The sequence below is a fragment of the Dreissena polymorpha genome, chromosome 12 (genome assembly GCF_020536995.1).
Source record: "Dreissena polymorpha isolate Duluth1 chromosome 12, UMN_Dpol_1.0, whole genome shotgun sequence".
NCBI lineage: Eukaryota > Metazoa > Mollusca > Bivalvia > Myida > Dreissenidae > Dreissena > Dreissena polymorpha.
In genome coordinates this window covers 7,071,769-7,085,064 of record NC_068366.1, presented here as the reverse complement: position 1 = coordinate 7,085,064, position 13,296 = coordinate 7,071,769, and the positions used below count along the sequence as shown (strand labels likewise).

The 13,296-nt window shown below is 36.6% G+C and overlaps 1 protein-coding gene across 14 annotated transcripts in view; it reads right to left on the bottom strand.

Moving 5' to 3' along the window:
- Window positions 1-13,296, bottom strand: part of LOC127853800 (uncharacterized) — a 67,657-nt gene that overhangs the window by 33,798 nt on the left and 20,563 nt on the right. For 12 of the 14 annotated variants that reach the window (XM_052388567.1, XM_052388568.1, XM_052388566.1 and 9 more), the window contains 2 exons: window positions 10,896-10,999; window positions 1,321-1,546 (listed from right to left, as the gene is read on the bottom strand). In XM_052388567.1, coding sequence (XP_052244527.1) covers window positions 1,321-1,546; window positions 10,896-10,952 — 283 coding nt within the window. In that variant the 5' untranslated portion in view covers window positions 10,953-10,999. The remainder of the gene's footprint in view (window positions 1-1,320; window positions 1,547-10,895; window positions 11,000-13,296) is intronic. The other 2 variants (XM_052388575.1, XM_052388576.1) reach the window with 1 other exon arrangement.

Sequence of the window (13,296 nt, the reverse complement as noted above, 5' to 3'; positions counted from 1 at the left end):
TATAAAGTGGTAATAATAAGTTGATGACATTGATGACATTTGTATGACACATATGTCAAACATGAGTGTTGATGCACGTCTCTAGTGAGATAAGAACTCTAGCCTACACTAATCGCGCGTTTGACAACGCTACTACATCGTGAACAATAGTGAGAAAGAGTATAGCGATTTCAAAAACTTTTCATTTGTTATGATTGTATTACTACTACTAATTTTTCGCGCTCGAAAATAGTGAGACATGTAAAACTTATATTAAACATGTACGACATTTGATGAGCGTTCATAAAAACGAGACCTGTATGCTTACCCACCAATATATTAAGACTGATATATAACAATATTTTTTAAACATATAGTGTTGTTGCCATTAATTTGACCCCTTTAAATTGTAAACTGTGATAATTAGTTAATTAATGAAATAATAAAATGAAATACTACAAATACTCAGCATTCAAACAAACATTATACTGTTGAAAACAAAGCAGGAAAGAACAAAGTCTGTACCTCTTGAGATGAAAAACAAAAATGGTGTTGAATATTTCAGAAGATACATAGATGATGATCAACATGAATGCATTCTACTTTCAATTAAACAAAATGTTACACAAAAATAATTTTGCTTGACGCTTTTACAAAAGGTTTCAACAAAAAACAAAATGCTTGTAAGAAAAAAAAACGAAACAAAATTAAAAATATAATATACTGGTGCATAAAGATACAGACATAAGTCCGAGCATAAATCTCAATATCGTAATCGATTAATCCCAATCGTTTTTGAACGAACGATCGTGTTTCATGATCAGAGACACATGCTCAAAGCAAAATCCCCGATCGCTTATGTCATACGGACCGGAACACTTTTCAAATTTCATCTGTAAGTCATGTAGGTAGACATCCGGAAAACGGTTAATATAGTGACAATTTCTTATGCCAAGGACCATAACTTCGCCAAAAATCAATAAACAAGAACAAATTCGATACTTCATATGTATGTACTGTAGGTAGACTCACATACCAAAAATCAGCTTATTATCTGAAATCGGTGCGTAAAAAACTCTGGGAAACGATCATTATATCGAAAATGTATACATCCACTTTTGTCTCAAATTTCTATGGCTTTCACTTAGTATTCTTGATCAGTTAAAGGCCAAAAAGCAGCTCAATATCTTAAAGCGTTGCGTTAAAAACCTTCGGAAAACAGAAGCCGGATGGACAAAAGGACAGACTATAGCGCTATATGCCACCCTATCAGGAGCATAAAAAACAGAAATGAATGTACATCCAAGACCGATTCCAAAATAGCAGGTGTGTTATAGATACCTGTGTAGTCTTCTCCTTGCATTTTAATCATCGATCGTTGTAGCTCACTAGCTTTACTTATGACTGCAATATTTGTCCATTTCTCATTTAAAGAATATTCAATAGTATTCCCCGTGGTCAATACAGATGTGTTCATTTCCTTTGAAAGCATGTCTTCCGATTTCTTTGTTTCTTCCAGGTAATCAAAGAAGACAACATATCCATCCACTGTAGCAAATTGTCCGTTCTTCAAAAATAAAATAAGAAGAATGATAAATTTACCATTCAAATTCCACAAAAATTTCATTCAGAAATCTATTTAATCCATTTACGCATTTCATAATTAAACCAAGGAAAAAACCTTTATCATTTTCTAACAATATATGCACATTTCTTGTATAACATAGATATTGTGAAGTCCAAAATTAATGCAATGCGCATATTTAATATATATTTTGTAATAAGTATATTATATTTTTAAGTCTATGGCGCTATAGAGACTTGTTGACATTGTGTGTTATTAGAAAAAATACGGATCTGTACTGATTACACGGATTAAAGTGTTCTTGCTGCACTTACGATTTTCACAATGACATTACATTCGTAACTTGGCTTTATGTGATAGCGCGAAACAACTCTTTCATTCGGATGTTTAAAACACCGGAGTTTAATTGATGTAAAATGCTACAAATTACACGCGATTACACAATTTACTCGTGTATTAATGGGAAACGGTCTAAAACACAAAAACAGATTAAAAAAACTAGAGCTTTGTCAAGGACGTGACGTATACCCCCACGTGCCGCATTGACACAGACTATTTTGCATGCTGTCTTCACAAAACAAGAGAATCTAATTTATGGCGATTTTTAAGAATTATTATGCCATTGTTATGTATGGCCATTTTGACCTTTGAACTCTTGAATTCTTTCGCATGACACGCCGTCCAATGACTGTGGCCAAAATTAATGTACAGAGTCATTTTTAAATCTCAAAATGAATGCCATAGTTATGGCCCGGACAAGCTCATTTATGGCCAATTTTCACTTTTGAACTCCAAGTGTGACCTTGACATTGGAGATATATACGTAATTCTTTCGCATGGCACATTGTCCAATGATTGTGAACAAATGTACCAAGTAATTTTAAAATCTCACAATGAATGACATAGTTATGGCCCGGACAAGATCATTTATGGCCATTTTTGGCCTTTGAACTCACAGTGTGACCTTGACCTTGGAGATACCGACGTAATTCTTTCGCGCGACACACCGTTCAATGATGGTTTACAAATGTGCCAAATGATTTAAAAATCTCACAATGTACAACTTAGTTATGGCCCGGAAAAGCTCATTTATGGCCATTTTTGACCTTTGAACTTTAAGTGTGACATTGACCTTGGAGATGTTAACGTTATTCTTTCACGTGACACACCGTCCAATAATGTTGAACAAATTTGCCAAATTATTTTAAAATCTCACAATGAATGACATAGTTATGGCCCGGACAAGCTCATTTATGGCCATTTTTGACCTTTGAACTCAAAGTGTAACCTTGCCCTTGGAGATATCGACTTAATTCTTTCGCGCGACACACCGGCCAGTGATGGTGAACAAATGTGCCAAATGATTTTAAAATCTCACAATGAACAACATAGTTATCGCCCGGACAAGCTCATTTATGGCCATGATTAACCTTTGAACTTAAAGTGTGACCTTGACATTGGAGATAAAAACGTTATTCTTTCGCGCGACACACCGTCCAATGATGGTGAATAAATGTGCCAAATTATTTTAAAATCTCACAATGAACGACATAATTATGGCCCGGACAAGCTCATGTCTGGCCATTTTTGATCTTTGAACTCAAAGTGTGACCTTGACCTTGGAGATATCGACGTTATTCTTTCGCGCGACACACCGTTCAATGATGGTGAACACATTTGCCAAATGATTTTTGGCCCGGACAAGCATTTGACCTGTGAACGCCTAGTGTGACCTTGACCTTGGAGATATTGACGTACTTTTTTATACGACACACCGTCCCATGATGATGAACAAATGCACCAGGTTATTTTAAGATCTAACGATAAATGACATAGTTATGGTCTGGACAAATTTTCGGTTTAAAACACACTAAGTGACCCCGTGACCTAGTTTTTGACCCGGCATGACCCATATTCAAACTTGACCTATACATCATCTAGATACAACTTGTGACCAAGTTTGGTGAAGATCGGATGAAATTTCTGGGCAGACCGACAGACGGACAGACCGACCGACGGACCGACCGACCGACCGACAAAGTGACTTCCATATAGCCCCAATTACCAATGGTAATGGGGGTATAATAAACTTTAACACGAAATATCGTTAAAAAAGATATACGGCGTTGATTGTGGTTGGATTTTGTGAAAGGTAAAGAGTTCAATGAATGAGATCAAAGATAGCGAATGTCTTTTTCTGTGCAGTTCTTAGCTGCATGACACGAAGTACGGGATGTTACGCGGAATTTTCGCGGCTTATTTTACATTATTACATATTGCTGGTCATAAGCATATAGATACAAAACAGAAAACCAAAAGAAGAATGGAAGTGAAATTAAAACAGTAAGTCAACCGGCCACACGCGAAGTATCCGTACATATTTTAAATATACATACGCGCGTTCTTCGAACAAACCTGTTTTAGTAGTTTGTCGATTATTAACAGTATCGAGAATCATCGCGCTCATGCTTACTACAGTAGTCAATATGGTAGAATAATTCTTGTTAAATTAATAAAAAATATTATATATCATTTTATTGTTGGAAACACATTAAGAATCTAGTATTGACATACCATAATTATATCGCTGAATATTTTCATTTAACATAATTCTGGTCTAAAGAAAATTCCACAGTCCAGGTTACATGCCAGATTTTCTTGAGTCAGATAGACTTCAGCCCTTATCAGCAATACAATAATGGTCTGGAGCTGTTAATGAGATAACATGCTGAGATTGACCCTTTGAGAAGGTTAACCCGAGAAAGTGATTTATTGCTGCTGACCACAAGTCTTCCAGATAACACAAACACGGGTACCCCACAAACACTTCACCTAGTTCACGCGATTGCGTCTATATTATATAACGATTATTTCACTGGCTGCGAAGTGACCGTGATACTGGCTCTGACAATCCTCTGAAAATTAAAGGTACACGCACAAACTGCATTGATGTCGAGAGTTGAGTGTAAAACTGTTCTATCTATCAATCCTTTTCATTAAAGATAAAAAAAACATGCAGTAAAACAGTGTTACAAAGACGAGTCCATGTTTCCGATGTTCTTGTGGTATGTTCAAATCAGCCAATTGAATAAATGAAGTGTATTCATTCGTATCTAGCCGCGGGAAATTTTATTCGAATTTTATTGGAAACTTACAAAGGTCAGGTAAGGTGAAAAGCTGGCTTATACAGCTACGCCAAAAAAATCTAAATAGTGGTTCTGTTGGTTTTGTTTTTATTGTTGACAAAAAAAAACGTGAAATACGCGTGGTAAAGTTGTAAAAAACAAATGGTAAAGGCTAAAACTTTAAGCTAAGGTTCGAAACCCAAGAGCACTTTTAAAATCCGTTTCTTGATATTACACATAATGTATTAAGTGTAATATCCGAAATTTGTCACGTAAGGAAATTAGCTAACATGTTGCAAACAAGAGTCCTAGATCGCTCATCTATGATATTTACGAATGAAACATAAACGTGTTGATTATTTTATGTTTTTTTACTTAATGTCCCTTTTCTAAGTTTAAAAAGTTTCAACTATTAATATATTAACAAAGCAAGTAACCTCTATGGTAGGCCAAAGTTTAATACTAGGATCATGATTTGAACAAACTTAGTGGAGGACAACCATATTATGTCGTGCACGGAAGGATAGACATCAAAACCGATTTCAAAAAGATGATGTTTATATAAGTCTATATAAAATCAAGTGGCGATTGGGCCTGAAAAATATTTACCCAAACTCAGTAGAAGTCCACTAAAATAGGTTTAAGGGCGGTTTCAAAAATAAAATTACGTATATATGAATAAGGAAAAAAACAAGAGCTGTCAGAGGACAGCGTGCTCGACTATTCGAGTGCTTGACAGTATAACGTAAGTCATCATGGGGAAATTGTTCATATTCAATAATTTATTAGACGATCTTTCAAAATAAAAAAGGAAAAATAATTTTTTTTTTGGGGGGGGGGGAGGGGGGTAGGGGGGTTGAGAGAGGGGTATAATGTGGGGTTGTGGTAATTTATTAGATGATTGTTAAAAAAAAAGTTGGGGGTGGGGGGATAGGGGGTGGGTGGTGAGAGGGGGGTATAATGTGGGGTGTGGTAATTTATTAGATAATGTTTTAAAAAAAATATATCTTTTTTTTTTGGGGCGGGGGGTGGGGGTAGGGGGGTTGGAGAGGGGTATAATGTGGGGGTGTGGTAATAATTTAGATGATGTTTAAAATAAAATGGGTGTGGGGTAGGGTGGTGGGGGTGAGAGGGGGGTATAATGTGGGGTGTGGTAATTTATTAGATGATGTTTAAAAAAAAATAAAACAAGATGTGTTTGTTAAACACAATGTTCCCCCATATGATGTTTGACCTTGTAGGATGACCTTGACCTTGTGAAGGATGACCTTGACCTTGACCTTTCACCACTCAAAATGTGCAGCTCCATGAGATACACATGCATGCCAAATATCAAGTTGCTATCTTCAATATTGCAAAAGTATTAATAAAAAAAGCGATTTGGGCCACATATATTTGACCTCTGACCTTGAAAGATGACCTTGACCTTGACCTTTCACCACTCAAAATGTGCAGCTCCATGAGATGCACATGCATGCCATATATCAAGTTGCTATCTTCAATATTGCAAAAGTATTCATAAAATAAGCGATTTGGGCCACATATATTTGACCTCTGACCTTGAAGGATGACCTTGACCTTGACCTTTCACCACTCAAAATGTGCAGCTCCATGAGATACACATGCATGCCAAATATCAAGTTGCTATCTTCAATATTAAAAAAGTATTCATAAAATGAGTGATTTTTGGCCACATATATTTAACCTCTGACCTTGAAGGATGACCTTGACCTTGACCTTTCACCACTCAAAATGTGCAGCTCCATGAGATACACATGCATGCCAAATATCAAGTTGCTATCTTCAATATAGCAAAAGTTATTGCAAAATGTTAAAGTTGGCGCAAACAGACCAACAGACCAACAGACAGACCAACAGACCAACAGACAGACAGACAGGGCAAAAACAATATGTCCCCCACTACTATAGTGGGGGACATAAAAATGGGGGATGAGGTTGGGGGGGAAAGGAATTCTGGTAGGGGCGTGGGGTATTGTTTGGGTGGAATCCATTGTGGTATTCAGGTAAGTGTTGTTGTGTCAAAGTAATAATAAAATGTGATCATAAATGAAGAAGTTATGGCCATTTAAGCAAAATGTTCAATTATCTAAGTGTAAAAGGGGCCATAATTATGTCAAAATGCTTTATACAGTGGTCTGCTCTTGTTTATAGGTTGGGGTAATGTTGGTAAACAAGTATGCAACATATAAAAGCAATATGTCAAAGGATATAGGAAATATTTGGGGTAGTACGCAAACTTTAACATAGATTTATCAATTATATGCATATTCTAAGTATAAAAGGGGCAATAATTATGACAAAATGCTTGATAGAGTTTTCTGCTCTTGTTTATAGGTTGGGGTAATGTTGGTTAACAAGTATGCAAACTGTCAAAGCAATATGTCAAGGGACAATGAAAATAAATGGGGTAGTACGAAAACTTTAACATTTGCTGCATATTCTAAGTGGAAAAGGGGCCATAATTATGACAAAATGCTTGAAAGAGTTGTCTGCTCTTGTTTATATGTTGGGGTCATGTTGGGTAACAAGTATGCAAAATATGAAAGCAATATGTCAAGGGACAATGAAAATAATTGGGGTAGTACGAAAACTTTAACATTTGCACGCTAACGCAGACGCTAACGCTAACGCAGACGGTCACGCCGATGCCGGGGTGAGTCGGATAGCTCCACTATATATATTTCATATATAATAGTCGATCTAAAAATCACAATTGTGTGGCTAGTTATTATCAAACTTGGTAGATGAATACTATCAGATGTTATATACCACATATTAAACCCTTGACACTTGTGGTTTCAGAGAAAAGTTTTTTTTAAGTTACGTCCAATATACGAATTACAAATCAAGTGACCCTAACACGTTTCCATTGGTGACCCCAAGGGTATGATTTAACAAGAGCTGTCACCATAGGATGACTAATGCCCCCTATAAAAGCTTAATAGAAGTTATAATCTTTTTTCGAAACCTAAACGCGGACCCTAAGTTCAAGGTCACAGGGGTCAAAAATTGTGTGCGTATGAAAAGGCCTTGTCCATGTACACATGCATACCAAATATGAAGGTTATATTTCAAGGGACATAGAAATTATGAGCATTTTTCGAAACCTAAACGCAGATTTCGAAACCTTAACGCGGACCGTAAGTTCAAGGTCAAGGTTACAGGGGTCAAAATATGTGTGCGTATGGAAAGGCCTTGCCCATATACACATGCATACCAAATATGAAGGTTATATCTCAAGGGACATAGAAGTTATGAGTATTTTTCGAAACCTAAACGCAGATTTCGAAACCTTAACGCGGACCCTAAGTTCAAGGTCAAGGTCACAGGGGTTAAACATTTTGTGCGTATGGAAAGGCCTTGTCCATATACACATGCAAACCAAAAATGAAGGTTATATCTCAAGGGACATAGAAGTAATGAGCATTTTTCGAGACCTAAACGCAGATTTTGAAACCTAAACGCGGACCCTAAGTTCAAGGTCAAGGTCACAGGGGTCAACATTCGGGTGCGTATGGACAGGCCTTGTCCATATACACAAGCATACCAAATATGAAGGTTATATCTCAAGGGACATAGAAGTTATGAGCATTTTTCGAAACCTTAACGCAGATTTCGAAACCTAAACGCGGACCATAAGTTCAAGGTCAAGGTCATAGGGGTAAATTTGTGTGCGTATGGAAAGGCCATGTCCATATACACATGCATACCAAATATGAAGGTTATATCTCAAGGGACATAGAAGTTATGAGCATTTTTCGAAACCTAAACGCAGATTACGAAACCTAAACGCAGACCCTAAGTTCAAGGTCAAGGTCACAGGGGTCGAAATTCGTATGCGTATAGAAAGGCCTTGTCTATACACACATGCATACCAAATATGAAGGTTATATCTCAAGAGACATGGAAGTTATGAGCATTTTTTAAAACCTAAACGCAGATTTCGAAACCTTAACGCGGACCCTAAGTTCAAGGTCAAGGTCACAGGGGTAAAAAATTGTGTGCGTTTGGAAAGTCCTTGTCCATATACACATGCATACCAAATATGAAGGTTACATCTCAAGGGACATGGAAGTCATTAGCATTTTTCGAAACCTAAACGCAAAGTGTGACGGAAAGACAGACAGACGGACAGACAGACGGACAGACGGAAAGACGGACAGTGCGATCATTATATGCCACCTTTTCTTCGAAAAGGGGACATAAAAATTATTCAAAGCTTATGTTACATTAACGATATTTAATACCCTGAGCATTGTGGTTTTAGAGAACATGTTTTAAGTGTTCCTTTTTGGTTAATACATTTCTAGTAATATTTACCTACAAATCACATTCATCATAACGATTCGAACAACTTTGTAAGAAGGTTAGCCGGCAATTATTCCTGTGAAGTTTATATAAATCTGTCAGTGGATTCAGAAGAAGAAGCTGTAGTAAGAAAATTTACAATGATAAAGGCTTCAAATAAATACTTTATGCTTAGTTGAGTTAACAATGCAACAGACGATGAACGAGCTCCTTTAATGAACCACCACTTGTAATGCATTAACAAATTAATCGAAATTACGACATTGCGATACGACTTTGGTTGCGGCTTGAACAATAAACATAGGTTGATACAAACACTTAAAACGTACACATATATATAGAAACTTACACGCTTTTTGTAATTACGCTATTGATTAAGCTCTCGTTAGCTTTATCAATGAAAATCAATCGATTTGTTAGAAAAGGTGTGTTCCTGATCTTTTAAAAAGTTTTCATTTTGAAGGCATTTGATTAACAAATGTTAAACTGGCTTTAGAAAACTAGGCGTAATTATTATTATAAACGGAGCTTTACCGTGCGCATACTTAAAATTTACAGTCTTTGTATCTTACTTTCAGCAATATAACAATTCCATGAAAACGCTTAAAGCAAGAGCTTGATCAATAAGATGGCTCTTAAACATAAAAAACAATGAACATGAACATAAAATAGTCTTAAAGCATTTATCTGTGCGCCATATCCAGTCTTTATTCCAACTTACTAACTCATTCTCTCTTAGAAGCATATTAAAATTAATTTGTCAATTTATAAATTCATAAAGATAACTGTTTAACATGTGCTTTGAAAAATACTGATGAAGAGTTTCTGCTAGATGTGTGCTATGTATATAAAAAAAAAACTAAATAATTATTAACGTCAATCTTAGGTCACCTTTCAAGGACACCCACGTAGATTTCATGGCTTATATTAAGTATATCTGTATATCGCTTTTCTTGTCAAGTTTTTCTTCAAAATATTTGTGGCGGCAATACTGCGTTCTGATTTATTCACAACCGACTCGTATGCTTGAATTATGTGTAACAATTATAACAGGCCCCGTATTCACATAACAGTTTTTGCAATCGAAAATCGATTTTGCTTGTCATTAAAAATGGATTTCCGTTGTAGTTGATAGGCTAAAATGAACATCGATGTCAGTTAAAATCGATTTTCGATTGCAAAAATGTTTTGTGAACACGAGGCCAGGTCTAACATAGTCCAAATATAAGTATGTTCAAAATAATTTTAAATGTACATGGTTTTCGAGATAAAGTTGCATGTTTAACTTATTGTGTTTGACATTTGTTCAAAGAAGTAAGCTTCGCACAGACGTACACGCGTGCAGACGGGCAGCGGGAATGTTAGATGCCGCATTCGACGACAGATGACATCAAATTACTGTAATTGTATTCGCTGCAAGCATGCTCTGCTATGCTTTAGAAGTGCGTTCTTACTTACGTAGACTGAATCTGACGTAAGTGTTAAAATATTTGTAAAGATGTTTTGCATCCAATATTTATTAGGATCGGGCAGTGTTTTTTCACGTTAAGCTTAATTTGTACCAAAATAATATACATCGATTATTTTAAGGTGTTTAAGGTCCCATTATTATACAATATGTGCACAGTATAATATATTTACAAATGTTAAATGTCCTTGATTAAAGGAAAAGTACTAGGTATCGAGTCTTTCTATCGTTTCTATCCCTACATTTTGGAGTGTACAAAGAGTCGTCGTGTGTGTATGCATAATTATTTCTATACCAGAAACGAAATAGAGACTGTGTTGATATGCACTTTATCTTGCTTTGGAAACAATTGATCTAAAATTATATTAAAACTTCTCATACGATGTGTCACGTAAACTATGTCACCTACCAGTATTAGGTGGTCAATATTTTCATTTGGAACTTGACAGTTGCGGGTATATGCCATCTTACTTTAATGGTGTAGCCAACTTGTTAAAAAGCATCATGTGTGTCCTGAAATAAAATCGAGTCATATCACCTGTATATGCATGTAAAATGACAATTGTTTGTTATTGAACAAAAGTTGAATATCGAAACTTAAAGGGGCTTTTTCACGTTTTGGTTAATTGACAAAATTAAAAAAAAATTGTTTCAGATTCGAAAATGTTCGTTGTAGTTATGATATTTGTAAGGAAACAGTAACACTAAACATTTACCATGCTCTTAAATATCCATTATATACATCTTTTGACGATGTAAAAATCTGAAAATTAAAAAGCGTAGTAACGCGAAACGATTGAATAATTTGGAGAGTTCTGTTGTTGTCGTTATATTTTGTGAAACTACGAGGATTGCTTGTATAAAGTTTAAACAAGGGCTGTTTGTAAAACATGCATGCCCCCATATGGGCTGTCAGTTGTAGTGGCAGCCATTGTGTGAATACGGTTTTTGTCACTGTGACCTTGACCTTTGACCTAGTGACCTGAAAATCAATAGGGGTCATCAGCGAGTCATGATCAATGTACCTATGAAGTTTTATGATCCTAAGCGTAAGCCTTCTTGAGATATAAACCGGAAACCATTTTACTGTGTCGAGTCACCGGGACCTAGACCTTTGACCTAGTGACCTGAAAATCAATAGGGGGTCATCAGCGAATCAAGATCAATGTACTTATGAAGTTTCATGATCCTAGGCCTAATTATTCTTGAGCTATCATCAGGAAACAATTTTACTGTTTCGAGTCACTGTGACCTTGACCTTTGACCTAGTGACCTGAGAATTTATAGGGGTCACCGGCAAGTCATGGTCAATGTACCTATGAAGTTTGATGATCCTAGGCGTAAGCTTTCTTGAGTTATCATTCGGAAACTATTTTACTGTGTCGAGTCACCGTGACCTTGACCTTTGACCTAGTGATCTGAACATCAATAGGGGTCATTTGCCAGTCAAAATCAATTTACAAATGAAGTTTCATGATCCTAGGCGTGAGCGTTCTTGAGTTATCATCCGGAAACCATTTTTCTGTGTCAAGTCACTGTGACCTTGGCCTTTGACCTAGTGACCTGAAAATGATCAATATACCTTTGAAGTTTCATGATCCTAGGCGCAAGCGTTGTTTAATTGTCATCCGGAAACCGATTTACTATTTCGAGTCACTGTGACCTTGATATTTGACCTAGTGACCTCAAAATCAATAGGGGTCATTTGCCAGTCATGAGCAATGTACCTATGAAGTTTCCAGATCCTAGGCCTAAGCGTTCTTGAGTTATCATCCGGGAACCATCTGGTGAACGGACGGACGGACGGACCGACCGACCGACCTACCGATATGAGCAAAACAATATACCCCTCATCTTCGAAGGAGGGCATAAATAGTTCAAACAAGAGCACCGCCTTGCGGTTGCAGACCGCTCATCTATTTTTCTTTTTTAGCTGTAGGGACTTATCTCAATTTCAATCACAAAGGAGAGAGGGGTGGAGTGGAGAGGGGTGTATAGTGTGAGGGTGTGGTCATTTATCACATTATATTCCAAAAAATGCAAAAAAAATGGAAAAAAAAATTTTTTGGGGGGTGGGGGATTCTTGGGTGGGATGGTTGGACGGTATTTCAAAAATTAAATAATAAAAATAAATATTTGTGTTTTTTAACCATGTTTGAAAAAAACAAGAGATGTGTTTGTAAGAAACACAATGCCCCCTATTGCGGTGCATTTAAAATTTTTATTGTTTGTTTTGTTACCTTTGACCTTGAAGGAGGACCTTGACCTTGAACTTCCACCACTCAAAATGTGCAGCTTCATGAAAAGGCCGCTTTGAAATATTATTTGTTTGACCTTGAAGGATGACCTTGACCTTGAAGGATGACCTTGACCTTGTACTTCCACCACTCAAAATGTGCAAGTTCATGATAACGCCCTTTTGAAATTATTTTTTTGACCTTTGACCTTGAAGGATGACCTTGACCTTGAAGAATGACCTTGACCTTGAACTTCCACCACTCAAAATGTGCAGCTTCATGAGAACGCCGCTTTGAGTTTATTTTTTTTAAATGACCCTTGACCTTGAAGGATGACCTTGACCTTGAACTTCCACCACTCAAAATGTGCAGCTTCATGAGAACGCCGCTTTGAACTCTTTTTTTTGACCTTGAAGGATGACCTTGACCTTGAACTACCACCACTCAAAATGTGCAGCTTCATGATAACGCCGCTTTGAATTTTTTTATTTTGTTTGACCCTGACCTTGAAGGATGACCTTGACCTTGAAGGATGACCTTGACCTTGAACCTACACCTCTCAAAATGTGCAGC